Source organism: Glycine max, chromosome 16 (assembly GCF_000004515.6).
Source record: "Glycine max cultivar Williams 82 chromosome 16, Glycine_max_v4.0, whole genome shotgun sequence".
NCBI lineage: Eukaryota > Viridiplantae > Streptophyta > Magnoliopsida > Fabales > Fabaceae > Glycine > Glycine max.
The window spans coordinates 26,643,978-26,661,741 of record NC_038252.2 but is presented as its reverse complement, the minus strand read 5'-3'; the positions used below and the strand labels follow the sequence as shown (position 1 = coordinate 26,661,741).

At 34.5% G+C, this 17,764-nt stretch overlaps 1 protein-coding gene across 3 annotated transcripts; it reads right to left on the bottom strand.

The window, feature by feature from the left end:
• Positions 1–13,886: 13,886 nt before the first annotated feature.
• Positions 13,887–17,480, bottom strand: LOC100305455 (TIR-NBS-LRR type disease resistance protein). 3 transcript variants are annotated; one of them, XM_006598626.4, is made up of 4 exons: positions 17,327–17,480; positions 16,594–17,159; positions 15,041–16,136; positions 13,887–14,723 (listed from the first exon to the last, which is right to left on the bottom strand). In XM_006598626.4, exons 2-4 carry the CDS (start codon positions 17,064–17,066, stop codon positions 13,899–13,901), a joined length of 2,394 nt encoding a protein of 797 aa, XP_006598689.1. In that variant the 5' UTR covers positions 17,067–17,159; positions 17,327–17,480; the 3' UTR covers positions 13,887–13,898. The 3 variants fall into 3 exon arrangements, with proteins under 3 accessions (XP_006598689.1, XP_014623894.1, NP_001235633.1); XM_014768408.3 differs by lacking the exon at positions 17,327–17,480 and having other exon boundaries at positions 16,665–16,847; NM_001248704.1 differs by lacking the exon at positions 17,327–17,480 and having other exon boundaries at positions 13,899–14,723; positions 16,594–16,808.
• Between the last annotated feature and the right edge of the window lie 284 nt (positions 17,481–17,764).

The following is a 17,764-nucleotide window of genomic DNA, read 5'->3' as shown; positions in this document are numbered from 1 at the left end:
AGCCCATGGGCCAAGGTTGGTTCCACTTTTCTCTATAAATATTAGAATTGGTTCTTCTTCTTTTGGGTCTTGTATTTTGGCCATTTTAGGTTTGTAGGGTATCCTACAAATTAAGTGCACCCTACCCTATAAGTTAAGGGTACCATAGTAGTATATGGTTTTAACCTTGTATTTTAGGGCATTTTGAGTGGTCTTTGTAGTAGGGACTTTTTTTGTATTTTTATGTATTTTGGCATGGGGGTGAGCTTAGCTACCAAAGGGGTGTGTGTAGTTTTCCACCCTTTGGCATATCCTTGGAATATTCCTTTAGCATATTCTTGGAATATTCCTTTGGCATATTCTTGTGGCATATTCCTTTCCCTGGTGCTAGAGTCACACCTTTCATTCTTGTAGCATCTAAAGGGAATATGCTAAGATACCTTTGGCATATCCTTGAAATATTCCTCTTAGATTCACATGAAATGAAAATTAGTGACCTAGGCTATAAATAGAAACATGTGTCACTTGTCACAACTTTGATGAATGTGAAACTTGTGAGACACACTTTAAAGTTCAACTTCTCTCCCTCTTTTTCTCCTTTAATTTTGTGTCACCCCTCTCTCTAATTCTTTTGCTCCATTGAAGATTTCTCTCTAAGCTTCTTATCAAGGGCACTCTCTTGGTGGTGAAACTCCTCCTTCCATGGCTAATTCCCTAGTGGATGGCGCCTCCTCTCACTTCTTCTCCATTATCTTTCGCTGCGTCTCCATGGCTGAAAATCACCATTGAATGATCTCATTGAAGCTCAAAGATCCAGTTTCCATAGAAGCTTCTCAAGCAAGCTTCCATCAGTGCCCTAGTTGAAGACAAGGGCAACTCACGCTATCCCAACTATCCTTGAGAAATCATGGACTCCACCTCTCAAGTCACTAGTGCAAGTGATACTTCTACTAGTGATTCCCTCATTTCAATAGAAGAATTATGTCCACCTTCTTCACCTAGGAATCATCAACCTATGTCACTTCTTCATTTAGACAGATTCCCACATTAGGTGAAGCAGAATACTCCTCTATCTGATCAGGAAAGATTTCATGTGGCTTTTCTCACTCAAAATGCTTAATATGAAGAAAACTCACTTCAAGCATCAACAGTCATTGTTCTTATGCATGTTTAGCCTCATGAGTTAGTGTTTGTAGCTAAGTGAAAGAGGTAAAAGTATGAACACTCACCATATGAAGTTTTAAAGGCTCTTCCATCTAATGTTATTGTGACTCTTGATTCTCGTCAATGGATGCGACTAGTGTATCCCAACCTAGTAAAGAGGCGACCATATTGGTTGGTCCCTGGTACACAACAATGTGTGTGTCCATCCTCTAAGGTAGACTTGTAACATTCCTTTTTTCGTAAATAAATTAAATTTTTTTATAAATAAATTGAGTTTTAGAAAAATAATGAGGTTTATATAATTAAATAAATAAGGAGAAATAGATTTATTAATTAAAATAATAGTTTGAAAGAAAAAAATGTATTTTATTTCTTCATTTGATAGAAAATAAAATAAAGTTCTTCTTTAAAAAATAAATAAATAGAGTAAAAAATAGGCTGAGAGTATTATATCTATAAATAGAGACATATTAGGTCAGTTTTGAGATTGACGATATATCTCTATGCTTTCTCTTCCTCTCAAATTCATTTTCCCTTCTCCCCTCCCAAAACCCTCTCCTTTTCCCGCATACACTAAAACCGGTCTCAGTAAAATGACGATCTTGGACTCGTTAACTATTGGATCATCGTGAAATTTAAACACAAGGTGAACTTATTTCCACATAGACCCTTTCCTTTTCCCGCATACACTCAAACCTGTCTCAGTAAAATGACGATCTTGACTCGTTAACCATTGGATCATTGTGAAATTTAAACACAAGGTGAACTTATTTCCACACGGACCCACCATTGGGTGATTGAAGCTAATGTCTGTGGTTGAATAAATGTCTCTTTCACTGAGTTTTGTGACACCCTCTACCCCATACATATATGTACTAATAAAAGGAAAACAAAATCATAATTAATTAAAAGTTTTTAAAACACATTTAAATACAAGCCTTTCGACAGGGTAAAAGGCTCACATTCACTTTCTTTTACATCATATTTAAACTTGTCCAAATAAATAATAAAGTCATCTCGACTCAAACAAGGTTGTCTAAGACTTCGTACAATTAATATAGAAACCTATACCCCAATGTCACATCCTATCAGAGTATTGTGTCCCAACGTCCTTTAGCACCAGGTTTCTTAAAGCAATTCACCTAGTCATCTGCTCCCCCGAACACAAAGTTCAAGATCATCACAGGATCCAAACACAAACAACACACAGGGAGTGAGTTATCACATTCCTAACTAATTGAGAGAAAAAAAGATAACATGTAGGTATAAATATCATATAAACAAAATAAAAATTTCTTAAATATAATTCACGTCATTTCACCATTTTGTCTCCCAACGTCATATCACAACACAACACATCTCATTCATTTTCACAACATTCACGTACTCAAGGGTCAAAACACAATATCACCAAGTCAATCAATATCGATCAATACACAAGCGTTATGCAACATCTATACTAAGACTCAATCCTATATGCAATATGATATCATGTCAGTGAAAAACCTCTTCGGGCGCCTAGGAGTACATGACAAGACAAACCACATACTAGCAAGTCAGGTCACTCTCACTAGGTAAAATCATAGGGAGACCAGTTAGGGTCACGCTGTTTTGCGAGAATACTCCAACCATATGGGATCAACATAGGCTTAAAGGAGCACTCAAACCGGGTATATTTACCCCCAAGGCCTACACTCCGAAGAGTCCGTCAGGGCCTCTCCCTCTTGATTCAGGTCCAACCCAGAAAACATATTTGCACATAAACTCTATCTATGAACTATAAAAAACACACAACTCCTCAATTTTTCTCAAAATAGTTTTAACTCATCACCCTTTAAGGGTCTTAGCATTAACTCGTCGCCCTTAAAGGGTCTTAACATTAACTTGTCGCCCTTAAAGGATCTTAGCATCAACTCGTCGCCCTTAAAGGATCCTAGCATTAACTCATCGCCCTTAAAGGGTCTTAGTATTAACTCGTCGCCCTTAAAGGGTCTTAGTATTAACTCGTCGCCCTTAAAAGGGTCTTACAGTTGTGTGATTATACAATTCATAGTTCACAACTCAATGCACATATATATCTCAATCACATACATACTCAATTTATCACATACACTCGATCTCAATCACAATGGTATAATCTCAATTTAACACGTTATCACACCTCCTGAATCATATACACTTTACCTATGAACTATGCAATACACACAACTACTCAATTGTTTTCAAAATAATTTTAACTCGTCGGGTTTTCACAGTGGATCCCATCACAATACTCGTCGCCCTTAAAGGGTCTTACAATTGTGTGATTGCACAGTTCATAACTCACAACTCAATACACACATCTCAATACACATGTATTTCACCATTCATCACAGGTTCAATTTATCACATACTCACAATTTGAATCACCATTTCATAAATCTCAACATAAAAATTTATACAAAAGGTTTACAATAACATTGGGAGTAAAACCCCTCTAATAATTTCACACAACTATATCAAAATCATAGGTCAACACATAAAAACATCAAGATAACTCAAGTTTATCAATCAATTCTCATCAGAACATCAATTAGTACTGAAACATAACAATATTGTATTTATAATCATAAAGGAAAAATTATAATTCAATAAACATCCCAAAATAAACCCCAATTTAATCTTCTAAGGATCCCTACACATGTTCATTCTAACCCCCAATTGCAATAAACTCATCCCTTACCTCTAAGCGGGCTCACGTGTGTATTATGACAATTATAGCGGCATATCTAACGGTTTCCTGAGATTCCTCAATTTTTTCCTTTGATTGCTCTGATAGGGTTCCCAAACGTCAGATAGAAGAAGATTGAGGCCTCCATTTTGTATTGCTTCGTGTGATTCATTTTTCTCTCTCCATGAAAATTGTCTCGCAAATCCCAACAGTAAAGGTGTGAAGAATTGCATTCCGAACCACATATCAAAATTTCACAACAATCCAACGGTTAACAAGTTAATGCTAAGGATATTTCACTCAGCTCCAACATTTTGTTTTACTGAGACAGTTTTGGGTTTCTGCGAGAAAAGAGAAAGATACGCTGCAAAGGATATTTCTCTCAGCTCCAACATTTTGTTGTAATTCCGAACGGTGAGAATGCTCGGGAATGAGTTAAAAACATGGTGCTCAAGCTTTATAACAATCCAACGGTGAATGAGTCTAAGATCGTCATTTTTCTGGGATAGATTTGGTGGTATGCGGGAAAAGAGAGAGTTTTGGGAGGAAGAGAAGGAAAAACGAAATTGAGAGGAAGAGGAGGATGAGAAGCTATCGTCAGTCTGAAAATTGAGCTAAAATTTCTCTATTTATAGTTAGGCTACTCACAACCCATTATTTACTCTATTTATTTATTTTTGTTATTTTATAAAAACAAACTCTATTTTATTTTCTATCAAATGAATAAATAAAATATCCTTTTTATTTTCTCTCAAACCATTATTTTAATTAATAAAGTTATTTCTCCTTATTTATTTAATTATAATGATCTCATCATTTTTATAAAACTATTTATTTACAAATAACAATATTTTTTAAATTAGTTTACGAAAAATGGGATGTTATATTTTTCCTTTTCCCGCAGACACCCAAAATCTATCCGAGTAAAACTAAGACCTTGAACTCGTTAACCGTTAGATCATTGTGAAATTGGGACACCACTTTCCTAGTACATTTGCACACAGTCTAGCCGTTGGGATTTACGAAAAAATGTTTTTGCAGAGAGAAAAATAGTCTCAAATGTTGACAGTAAAATGAAGGTTACAATTTCTTCTCCTTCTCTCTAACGCTTGGAAACCCTAACAGAGCAAACAGAGTAAAAGCTTGAGGAATCTTAAGGAACTACTAGAGACACTGCTATCACTTCCAGACTACACACTTGAGTGTGCTTAGAGGTAAGGGATGAATTTATTGCAATTGGGGATAAAATGAACATGTGCATGGATCCTTAGAGAATTAAATTGGAGTTTATTTTGGGATGTTTATTGAATTATAATTTTTCCTTTATGATTATAAATACAATATTATTGTGTTTGACATACCAAATGATGTTCTGATGAGAATTGGTTGATAAACTTGAGTGTTCTTAATGTTTTCGTGTTTTGACCTATGATTTTGATTCATTGATTTTAATATGATTGTGTAAAATTGTTTAAGGGGTTTTACTTCCCATGTTGTGAAAAGCATTTTGTATAAAATGTTATAGGGAGATTATGAAATGGAGATTCAAATTGTGAGTAAGTGACAAATTGAACCTGTGATGAATGATATGTGTATTGAGATGTTATATGTATTGAGGTGTGAACTATGAACTGTGCAATCACACAATTGTAAGACCCTTTAAAGGCGACGAGTTTTTGCGCGACAAGTATTGTGATGTGATCCACTATGGGAACCCGACGGGTTGAATCACTTTGAGGCGCGACGAATTAAAATGATTTTGAAAATAATTGAGTAGTTGTGTGTATTGCATAGTTCATAGGTAAAGTGTATATGATTCATGAGGTGTGATAACATGTTAAATTGAGATTATACCATTGTGATTGAGACCGAATGTATGTGATAAATTGGGTATGTATTGACTTCTAATATATATGTGTATTGAGATGTTGTGTGCATTGAGTTGTGAGCTATAAATCATACAATCACATAACTATAAGACCCTTTAAGGGCGACAAGTTAATCCGCGATGAGTATTGTGATGTGAACCACTGTGGGGACCCGATGAGTTTAATCACAAGCGCGTCGAGATAAAATTATTTTGAGAACAATTGAGGAGTCGTGTGTTTTGTACAGTTCATAAATAGAGTCTGTGTGCTAAAATATTTTTTGGGTTGGACCTGAATCAAGAGGGAGATGCCCTGACAAACTCTTCGGAGTGTAGGCCTTGGGGGTAAATATACCCGGTTTGAGAGCTCCTTTAAGCATGTGCCGATCCCACATGATTGGAGCATTCTCGCAAAACAGCGTGACCCTGACTGGTCTCTCTATGATTTTACCTAGTGAGAGTGACTTGACTTACTAGTGTGTGATTTATCTTGTCATGTACTCTTAAGCGTCTGACAATGTTTTTCACTAACATGGTACCACATTGCATATAGGATTGAGTCTTAGAACATCTATTGCACAATGCTTGTGTATTGGTCGATATTGATTGATTTAGTGATATTGTGTTTTGATCCTTGAGTACATGAATGATGTGAAAATGAATGAGACATGTTGTGATGTGATATTACGCGACAAAGTGGTGGAATGACGTGAGCTATATTAAAGTAAGTTATATCTCATTTATATGATATGTATATCTACGTCTTGTCTTGTTTCTCTCTATTAGTTAGGAATGTGATAACTCACTGCCCGTGTGTTGTTTGTATTTGGATCCTGTGATGATCTCAAACTTTATGTTCGTGGGAGCAGATGACTAGGTGAATTTCTTTAAGGAACCTTGTGCTGAAGGACGTCGGGACACAATGCTCTAATAGGATGTGACATTGGGGCATAAGTTTCTATATTAATTGCATGAAGTCTTGAACCGTCTTGTTTTGAGTCGAGATGATTTTATTATTTATTGGACAAGTTATATTATGATGTTAGAAAAGTGAATGCGAACCTTTTACCCTTTTAAAATGATTTTATTTAAATGTTTTTTAAAAACTTTTAATTAATTATGATTTCTTATTCCTTTTATTATTAGTACATTTATGTGTGTGGTAGAGGGTGTCTCAAGACCCATTTGAAGAAAAAGAGAGAAGATGAAGAAAAGATCCTCAAGGGAGACCCTTTCCATCAATAAGGCCCCCCTCGCAACTTTGACAAAAAGTCATATGGATCCTTCCTTAGAAATGAATCCCCCAAAGGTTCAGTAGGAGAAAAAGATTGACATATGGATGCCCCTGTCAAAAATCATTCTAGTGAATCCATCTAATCTTCATCTCACACCTGCTGAATTCTCTATGATAGGTGGTATCCTTGCATAAATGTATACTCTTAATCAGGCTATTTCATACCCACATAGTCTTCATATTAATAGAGCCATTGATATTTTGAAGGAACTCTATCATCTTTTATGATTCTGTCTTTGATCTCTCAAAGATGGATGAAATAGACTTCAAGGATCACATTGAGCAACTACATGAAGTGTAGAAGCCTACAAGATAAGAGTATGAAAAAAACACTTGCTGTTAAGATGAAGGCTACAAGGGAAACAAAGGCATATGCTAAGTTACAAGCAGCAAAGCAAGCAAGGCTAGAGCAATAAGTAGCGAACAACATTGCAAAGATTAATGAGGTTCTCATTGACTTCACAATTAAAGAGAATGAGGTAGTACTTGATGTGTCCTCAACTGCATACAATACTACTAAAGTTGATGAGGGTATCTCAATTCTTCATATTGAACTTGCGTCCAAGCAACAAGAAACCTCAAATGAAGTCATCTTTATGCAACAAAATGTTCCAGATGCAGTGGTAGTATTCTCCAACACTTCTTATATTGTCCCTCAATCATTGAGTTTTGTTGCTCCTAGAACATTGATTGCTAACAATGTCCAAGTTCTGCTTGATATTACATTAGTAAGACAGAAGGAGGAGACCCAGGCTATGGTGTATAAGACTCTAGAAAATTAGAAGGAAGAGACTAGACGAGTTTTGCAAGCCTACGCCGAACAACAAAGGTTGGAAAATGAGTAGTATGAGTAGTTTATCTAGTCTGCCATTGCTACTCAATTTAGAAACCTTTTGACTATGCTATTGTAGAATCTCCAATAAGCTCAACATAACATGTTGGGTATTTTCATCTAACCATCATCGATTGTCCATCATCAATTTATTCACAATGTCATTCCCATCATTGTTGTTCATGCTAAAGTTACTCCACCCTCACCAACTTCAATACCACTAGTTCAACCACCACCACCTTCCAATCAAGTGTGACAATGATGTTCAAATTATCATTTCTTTCTTTAAACACTTAGTTTTTTTTTGTAGATGACAAAAGGGAAAGAAGGATAGGAATTTTTATGTACTTAAACATTCTTCTTAATTATAAAAGTGTGGTTTTGATGCTATTTTGTGTTTTCTTTTACTTTTTTCCGATGTTATACATACATACATACATACATATACATATGCTCATTATACACTAACATGAATTCTTTCTAGAAGCGAGTACAACAAGATATATAGATTAAAGACAACTAAAGAGATTTGGAACTCTCTAAGCATTAATTATGAAGGAATAAAAGATGTCCAATTCAGAAAATATGCCACTATGTTGCGTCACTATGAAAGCTTCTACATGAAGGAAAAAGAATCTATGGATGATATGTTTGGGAGACTGCAAGTTCTTCTAAATGGACTTGAAGCTCTATGGCACACCTTTACCAAAGCTCAAATTAACCTAAAGATTCTAGATAACTTTCCTAAGGTGTGGGAACCAAAAACAACAGCCATCCAAGAAGCTAGAAACTTAAAAACCCTAGCATAGGATGGATTGTTAGGTATAGTAAGGGTTAATGAAGTCCACCTTCATAATGAGGATCATCTGCCTAAAATAAATTTCACTACCCTCAACCAGTTCTAAACGAGAAGAAAGAAAAAACTCATCTAAGGCTTTGAAGGTGCAGATGACTAAGTCTGACAGCTCAGATAACAATTTTCAAGGATCCACAACTGATGAAGTGACCCTTATGTTTAGAAAATTCCAACAAATGAAGAAGAAGAAAGGAAAGTTTCAATGCTCTTCTAGACATAAAGATCATACAATATTTAAAAAGAAACACAAGAAGGAAAACAATGAGATCATTTGCTTTAAGTGTAAGAAACTTTGACATATGAAGGCAGAATGTCCTTAGTTAAAGAGAAAGAGACACTTCGGAGACTAGAAAAAGAAAAGTCTGATGTTCACCTAGGATGACTCAAACAATGAGAAGAGCAACAATTCAAACGATGAACAAGCTAGCATTCGTTTGGTGACAGATACAAACAAAAAAGTTGAGATATCCTTGGTAGGAAAAGGCCAGGGTTTAAGCTGGTACCAGGATAGTGACTGCTTACAACACATGACGAGGAAAGGTCTATGTTCCTTTACATAAAACCAATTGAAGGAGAAAGAGTTTCCTTTGGAGGAATGGGTAAGGGAAAAATTATTTGTATAGGTAAAATTGGTATCCCTGCTTTAGCCTCCATAGACAACGTCTGATATGTTGAAGATTTGAAATATAACTTATTGAGCATAAGTCAATTTTGCGATAATGGTTATAGTGTATCCTTCAACAAAGACCAATCTATAGTCAAGACAGAAGATGACAAGTCCCTGTTCCTATTAGAAGACACAACAATTTGTATGAAATTGTTCTGATCAGCCTAAGTAAATAAAATGTAACATGTCTACTTTCTAGAGAAGATGAAAGATGGGTTTGGCACAAAAACTTGGGCATGCAATCTAAAACACATTTCCAAACTACCAAAAAGGATTTAGTAAAAGGACTACCAAAGATTTTTTGGAAAACTCATCTTCTCTATGAAGCATGTTAGCAAGGGAAATAGATCAAAACTTCTTTTAAATCTAAAGATGTTGTTTGCACTTCTAGATCGTTACAACTATTACACATGGATTTGTTTGGACCAACGAGAATGTTGAGTCTATGAGGGAAAAATATGGTTTTTTATAGTTGATTACTATTCTAGATATACATGAGTATAGTTTCTTCCACATAAACATAAGTCTTTTAAGGTTTTTGAAATATTTTGTAAAAGGGTTTAAAAAGAAAAAAAAAAAGGTTTTTTAATCTCTTCTATCATAAATGACCATGGCACTAAATTTGAGAATGTTGAGTTTAGATCATTTTGTAAAAATAGTGGTATTTTCCATAATTTATCTTCGCCGAGAAGTCCTCAACAAAATGGGGTAGTTGAAAGAAAAAATAAAACTCGACAAGAATGGTTAGGACCATGGTTTGTGAGAACTCATTCCCTAAGCACTTCTGGGCAAAAGCAGTAAATACAACGTTATGTTCAAAACATAATATTGATCAAACCTTTCAAAAAGACTCCTTATGAACTATGGAGAGGAAGAAGACCCAACTTCTAATACTTCCATCCATTTGGATATGTGTGTTTTATCCTAAACATTAAAGATCAAGTGGCTAAGTTTGATTTAAAGGTGGATAAAGGAGTCTTCTTAGGATATTCGAATACATCTAAAGCCTACAAAGTTTTCAACTTAAGGACTTTAGTGGTAGACGAATCTATTCATGTTAAATTCAATGATGAACTAACATCTAATAGGAAGTTATTAGATCTTGAGGATGATTTTGTAGATATGCAGATTGGTTCGTCCGATGCCTCTATAGAAAATAAAGTCAAATATTCTAATGAAATCTTTCCTCAAACTAAAAGATCCTCAAATCAACCACCTCAGACGAAGGACTTGTTAAGTTAAAAGACATTTATGTCTTAAGATGAATCGAGACCCTTAATTATTTTGATTAAATGTAAATAAATACAAAGGTTAAAAGTTGTGCCTTATACAAAATGGGTGTCTGATGTTTTATCAAAGCATGCCTTAAGAAATTTGTGTATGATGTTTTAGAAATAGGCAAATGGAGTCATGATCTAATACGACATTTAAGATGACATTTAACACATCATTTAATATTTTACGTCTAAGATTCTTTTATAGAAACATTCTCCTAGGATCTTTCAAATCTTATAAAGAATAAATTAATTCAAGTTCTAAAATTCCTCAATCGCCATCAAAAGAAGAGCTCTACTACACAAAACTTGCTCTGACACAAAGGAAGTGACTACCTGTTGCAGTTCTCAACATGTAAGCTTTGAAGAATGGACGTTCTGTATGAGGAAAAGACGTGCATTAAATGCTCCCAACGACCATATTCATCAAATGAAGATCAAGTGAAGAAATCTACCCGTTGTGAGATAACAAACACTTGAAGATGAGGCTTATATAACCAGAAGCTTTGTAGACTTAGAAGAATAATCTTGTGTGAAAAACATTCATAATTCTTTCTGCAAAAATCTTTATGTACATTCTTGTAAAGTTAAAGAAAGTTCTCAAAACACCTTGAACATATTAAGAGAAAAAGACAAAGTGTTGATTGTATATCCATCTGTGAGATGATTCTAGATTTAGTCTCTGATCAATCTTCAACCACAAATCTATTATGATTTGTTTAGAGCCAACAGTGGCATGGTAGGACAAAGAATACTGGGTATGATCAAGCTTGAGGTAGAGCTTGCTTTGTAGAGTCAGAAGTGTCTATAACACAATACGTGTAACTTGAGAGAAGTTAGTGGAACTTAGTGTTTTGCCAAGGACTGGACATAGTATTAGTGGTAGAGACGAACCAGTGCAACTTTTCGTGTTTAATTTTTTTGTGTGCTTTCCTACTGCTTTTAACTGACCTAGGGTCTGAATTTGTTTTTAGGCTTTTGAAAACATCTTGAGTTTTACGTGTTTATTTTTCATCATCTAAACGGGTTTTTCTTAAGATCTATTATCTGTTTTACAAAGCTTCTTCTTCGAATGAAAAATTTTGTTTGCTTGTGGAAAGGTTTTAAAAATTACTAAAATCACAATTCAACCCCCTTCATGTGATATTTGCCTTTACAATGCATTATCCTTCTATCTTAACATGATTATGTTTGTATCTTAATCAAAATTTATATGGTTTGTCATCATAAAAAAGGAGATTGTTAGGATTGGACGATCCAATGATACAACTAGACGATCCATCCTTGCCCATAATTTTGATCATCACAAAGGTATAAATTGTTGATATACTGATGAACTATTTCTAAGTGGACATTTGATATTAATTCCTTATCTTCAACTCTTTTAAGTATGCCTCCAATCATTAAGTGGAAATTTTTTTATTAACAAATAAAATTCAGCATCCAACGCATTGTTATAAAACTATCATCCACTCTTTGTGAAAACCAACGTCTACACACTGAGTTGCCTTTACTCATGTCCAATTGACTTTAATCACTTACACTATCTTTTTATATGTATAATAGATAAGTGACGTCCATGTATTGTACTAATTTCAAGTTAACAACAAAAGGGGAGTGCACAAACCTAACCATTTTAATATTTTGTTTTTGTCTCTCTTATGTTTGAGTTGCCAATATTTGAATTTCATGCAAAAGTTCCTAGATTCATTGAGATATAGAACATAAGGTAAGGACAAAAACAAAGGAACAAACCGAGGTGTATTCCACAAAAGTCACTTTCGACAAGGGAGAAGACAACAACAGTTGTTTGTACTTTGTCAATAGTTGTTGGTACTCTGCTTTTTGTCTCTCCAGCCAAAGCGCTCCACGTGGCCTTGCGACAAAATATGAGACAATGGTCATATCAAGAAGGAAGACACAAATCCTACACTAGATACTTCAATGAAGTCTATAAATAGCAACTTAAGTCATGAAGTGAAGAAAAGAAGCGAAATACGAAAAGAAGTAACAAAGTGAAAGCGATAATCTGTAGTAATCATTGGACAATACATTATGCACTTGAAATAGTTATATCCTTAGCTTAGCAAAGTTATATTGTGTATTCGAGCTTATTGTTTATCCACTCTTTGAGTGTGCAAATCTTTGGATTCCATCAAACAACCTATTTGTGAAAGCCAAGAGTGGCTTAGTGACAAAACAATACTTGGTGTTTTTAAATTCAATGGGAGTCTAAGAAGTGTGTCAGTAGTGGCCTTGAGAATACTTGTGTAGCCTAAAGTAACAGGTTAGAATACTTGTTTTATAATTAGTCTTGATTAGTTGAATCCTTTATAGTTTGTGAAGTAGAAATAGACGTAGATCGATTTGAGTGAAACAATATAAATCAAATGTTTGTACTTCTCTCTTAAGTTTTAACTTGTATTTCATCAAGTCTTTTTTGATGCACTTTATCACACAAGTAGCTTTTAAAAGAAAAACTTTGTTTTATCACTCGCTTGACGACAATCCTTTGTTTTAACAAAAAAATGTTTTACCACTCATTTGAGGACAAACCTTTGTTTTAACAAAAATTGTGTTCTATCATTGGACAACACAATTCATATCTATTATATCACTTGTTATCTTGTGAAATACCTCTATTTGCAAAAAAAAAAATTATACATTTAGTTAGTATACTATTCAACCTCTCCTTCTAGTGTGATCTTTGATATTTCATAAACTTACATAATGAATATTTAAAAAATTCATTGACAACATATAAGCATGGCATTTCCTTGAAATAACAATAATTCAACATTAATTTTACCTCCATAACAAAGCAAAGCAGAAAATCACAATAATACAGTATTACTACATTCACATTAAGTAAGATCAAACTACGTGAATGATCAAATAATATATAAATATGTAAAATAAAAGATCCCGAAGTAAAACCATTTAAAAAAAATTAATGTCTTTAAATCGTGAATCTTAGCAACATAGTCATTGTGGAGTCAATGGAAAACAAGAATTACATTTGATTTCAAACACACTTAAGAGTCAATGGGAGTTTACTTGAATTAATTTATCCTATTTAGAATTTGACAATCAGTTGAGTTGCTTTTTTTTTTTTTTTTCTAGAACTACAAACTCGTAATAAGAGAACAAGAACCTTTCATTTTCGTTTAATCTAAAGGATAAAGATGAGTTATTTTTTAAGCCATTAGATTAAAAGAAAATGAAAGATAAAGATGAAACAAATGATCAAAATAGTTACTCTTGCATAAACTTGATCCCTCCTCGGGTTGTGAAAAATGAGAGTAAAATGCAACAAAAAAGAAGGAATGACAAAGTGATTGTTTGAGTAAATATGGTGATGGAAAAGGTAGAAGGAGACAAGAAGAAAAGGACAGTGTAAAGATGTATGTAGAACGTGGCAACGACAAATCCTTTTACCTCCTTTTTAGCCCCTTTCAGCCACATCTCTGCACGACTTTTCGGAGGAAATACGACAACTGGTTTATACAACTGACTGACAGATATTCGTTGATAATACCTTAAACTATCAAAGAGAATATGTAGCTTGGGTTTCCCGATGTCTTGTTGCCTGCTCTTAGAAAGCTTAAGGTAATATGTACATCTTAAGCAAAGTAGCTCATTGGGAAGATTCTTAAATTGTTGATCAACCACATCTGAGCATTCAAGACTGCTGAGTTGCCCAATGGATGAGTTCAATATTATTTCCACTCCAGCATCTTGTGCTATGTTTTGCAGCATGCTCATCTCAGTTGATGTTAGTTCATCGAGTAGTGAAGGATCTGAGCAGTCATCAATAAGAAGGTAGTGAAGACATTTTATGTGAATCTCACTTGCAACCCTCATGAGTTGTTTGCACCCTGCAGATAAAAGTAGCTCATCTTGTTTCTCCGGAGACCAAATAGGTCCATCATGGCTTTGCAGTAGGGAAAGCTCGGCATGCAATGGGAGATAAAATTTGAGAAATCTCAGACGAGGCATCTTTTTAAAAGTGCCCAATTTCAGAGGTAAATTTTTAATTCCAGACACATCTATTTGCATGGCCTCCACCTCATCGGTTCCCTGAAAATCTTAGAATAATGTTAAGTACATACTTGAGTAAATTACATGGACTCCTCTAAGACTTGCTCTTATTACATCCTATACCTCTCTTTTTTTTAATATTAGTTTGAACCTTCCTAACCGAGTGGGTGTGAAAGCCAAAAAATTAAGGACTTTCCTGTAGGATTCAAAAATGGAAGAGTATCGAGTGGTGTATGTAATAAATGCGAACATCAGGGGATCTATGTAAAGTAATCAAATTACTTTTATACTGATTCAAATTTCCATACAAAAACAATTGTAAAGGAATTAATATATATGGTATATCTTTCTCTTACCAGGTTTTGTCTCAATACATTGGATACTTCCTCATTATCCCTCAATCGGCTGCGTCTTCTTGGACATATAATAGATTCTTGACGAACTATTTCACAACCCATTTCTCGTATCAAGTCATGCATCTGTATTCTATTATCTGATATTGTGATCAGAGCCTTTTGCTGGAGAACCTCCACCCCACTAGCTCCATGAAAACCCCAAGCATCCAGTTTCCTTGTAACATAGTCTTTGTCATCTTCTTCGAAAAAGAATGCAATATCTAGAAATGCCTTCTTCTCCACTTCATGCAGTCCATCATAACTAAATCTTAAAACACTTTGAATTTCCTCATTTGGATACTTCTTGATTTTGCTTAAGGCACACTCCCATGTGTCCATACTTCTGGAATGGAAATCTGCACCCAAAACTTTTAAAGCTAATGGATTGCCCTGGGCAATTTTAACTACCTCTTCAGATAGCTTTTCATAACCCATTTTGGGATGGCTTTCATTGAAGGCATTTAAGCAGAAAAGTTTGAGGGAATCTCTAGGGTCCATTTCCTTGACCTTGTGAATTTGATAAACTCCTCCGCTAGTAAGCACACGCTTATCTCTACTTGTTATCAGCACTCTACTCCCTGGACCAAAGCAAATTGGTTTGCCAACCAGATATTTCAATTGTTCCGAAGTATTCACATCATCAAGCACAACGAGAACTTTTTTCCGACCCATCTTTCTCCCAGCAGAATCGAAGAATCTTGCTTTGCTTGTGCCACTTGTATGGAGACCTTCTCCCTCCAATAGTTCAGATATAAGTTTCTCTTGCAAATGACTCAGTCCACGCTGTTCCACTTCTTCTCTTACATTCAAGAAGCAGCAACCCTCATATTGAGGAGAATATTTATCATACATAGCATGGGCAATGGTTGTCTTACCTATGCCACCCATGCCCCAAATTCCAACAAAAATTACTTCATTTGATTCCTTTAGCAATAAGGATTGAATCTGCACAATGTTTTGATCATTTCCAACCAGACCATTCGACTCACTTGGGCTAGACTTGCTCAACTTTTCCGAAATATCTTCTACGATTTTATCGACAAGATCAGATTCATCACTAGAATGTAGAAAGACATAAATTATATAAAAAAGAGAATGGATAAAGCAAGACAAAAGAACAAACACATAATATAACAGGAATTGTATATATTTCCATTTCCTTAGACCATCACCGTATCTAATGACACAGGTTATCACTATCTCTAATTCTAAGATTCTACTCTGAAACTGTTAGTGTTTGAAGGAACATATTACAGAAAACAAAGGTTGAAATATTTGTTAAAATTCAAGAATTAATGTCGAAATACATATTATAAAACAAAGAGTTATATATGTTATTGATATAATAATATATTCTTACAATACTATTTTATTGTATTTTCTCTCATAATCATTTAAACTGGTCTACAATTTTATTGTGTTTTCTCATATTTAATTAAATTAGTAATTGGTCAAAATGCACGATACATTAAAAGTGAACTGGGAAAAGACAAGAGAAAACAAGTTAAACGTACTCAAAATTTCCTGGATAATGAAACCCTGATAAATTAGCAGCCTTTTTCAAAGCAGATCTCCAACTTTGTACCTTGAACATGTTTTCCTTGAGTTTTTCTTCATGTTTAGCTAAAGCATCACCATATTCTCCGTGTTGCTGCCGCACATCTGATGGATCTACGTTAAAAAAAACAGGTACAAGAATCTGTTTGTTTCTTTCCAAGCATTCAATCATTTTGGCAAGCTCCTCCAAGCACCACTGCGATGAAGCATAGTCTTTTGAGAATATGACCAATAAAATTTGTGATTCTTCAATTGCCCTGAGAAGTGAGGATGATATTTCATCTCCTCTGTCAAGTATCTCATCCACACAGGCTTCAATCTGCCTGCGACACAATTCTTTTTTCAAATGGCTAAGTAGACCTTTCCTAACATCTGGGCCTCTAAAGCTGATGAAGACATCTTTTTTTATACTAGTAGATGAGGATGTCATTTGACAGAATAAAGAGAAAATTAAAACTGCTTAACGGATCTTGCCTTCCCTTAGTACGCAAGCAAGCTTTTTTCTGTCCAAACTGCAATATATCTGTAAATTAAGGAGCATAAAACAACCTAGGTCACAGTGAAAAACAGTTCTAGATATCCTGTACAAGAAAAGATATTGATTTGGATAGGGATACAATCTACCCAATTGACTTTCCAAAAAAGACTAATAACTTCGTACAGGCTAGAGAGTTAATGATTAATACAAACCTGTCAAACCACCAAACTATTCAAACAAAATCTCTGTAATCAATGTAGCATCCATACTTCTTGAAAAATGTGAAAAGCTTTATTTCCCATGCTTCAATCAGGAAGTTAGATGAAGTTATGGTTGTGATAATGTTATTTCAAAACGCGTGCAGCAACGTTTAATAGTATATTTAATTAAGATTCCCTCTAGATTATCGTTTCTAGTATTTTATAGCTAAGCAAATCAAGTCGTAATTTTGCTCGTAATTCCAGGAAATTGTTGTAGTTTTTTTATTGAGAATTTGTGTTTGTACAAAATATTATATATTTGTTTTGTACGAAAAAAATCATTAATAAATAGAAAGAACTTGACGTGAGACACAAGATATGCTCAATTTCACGGCATTGAGAGAGCAGCATCTATCAAACGCAGCACTAACGTCATATATAGTTATATAC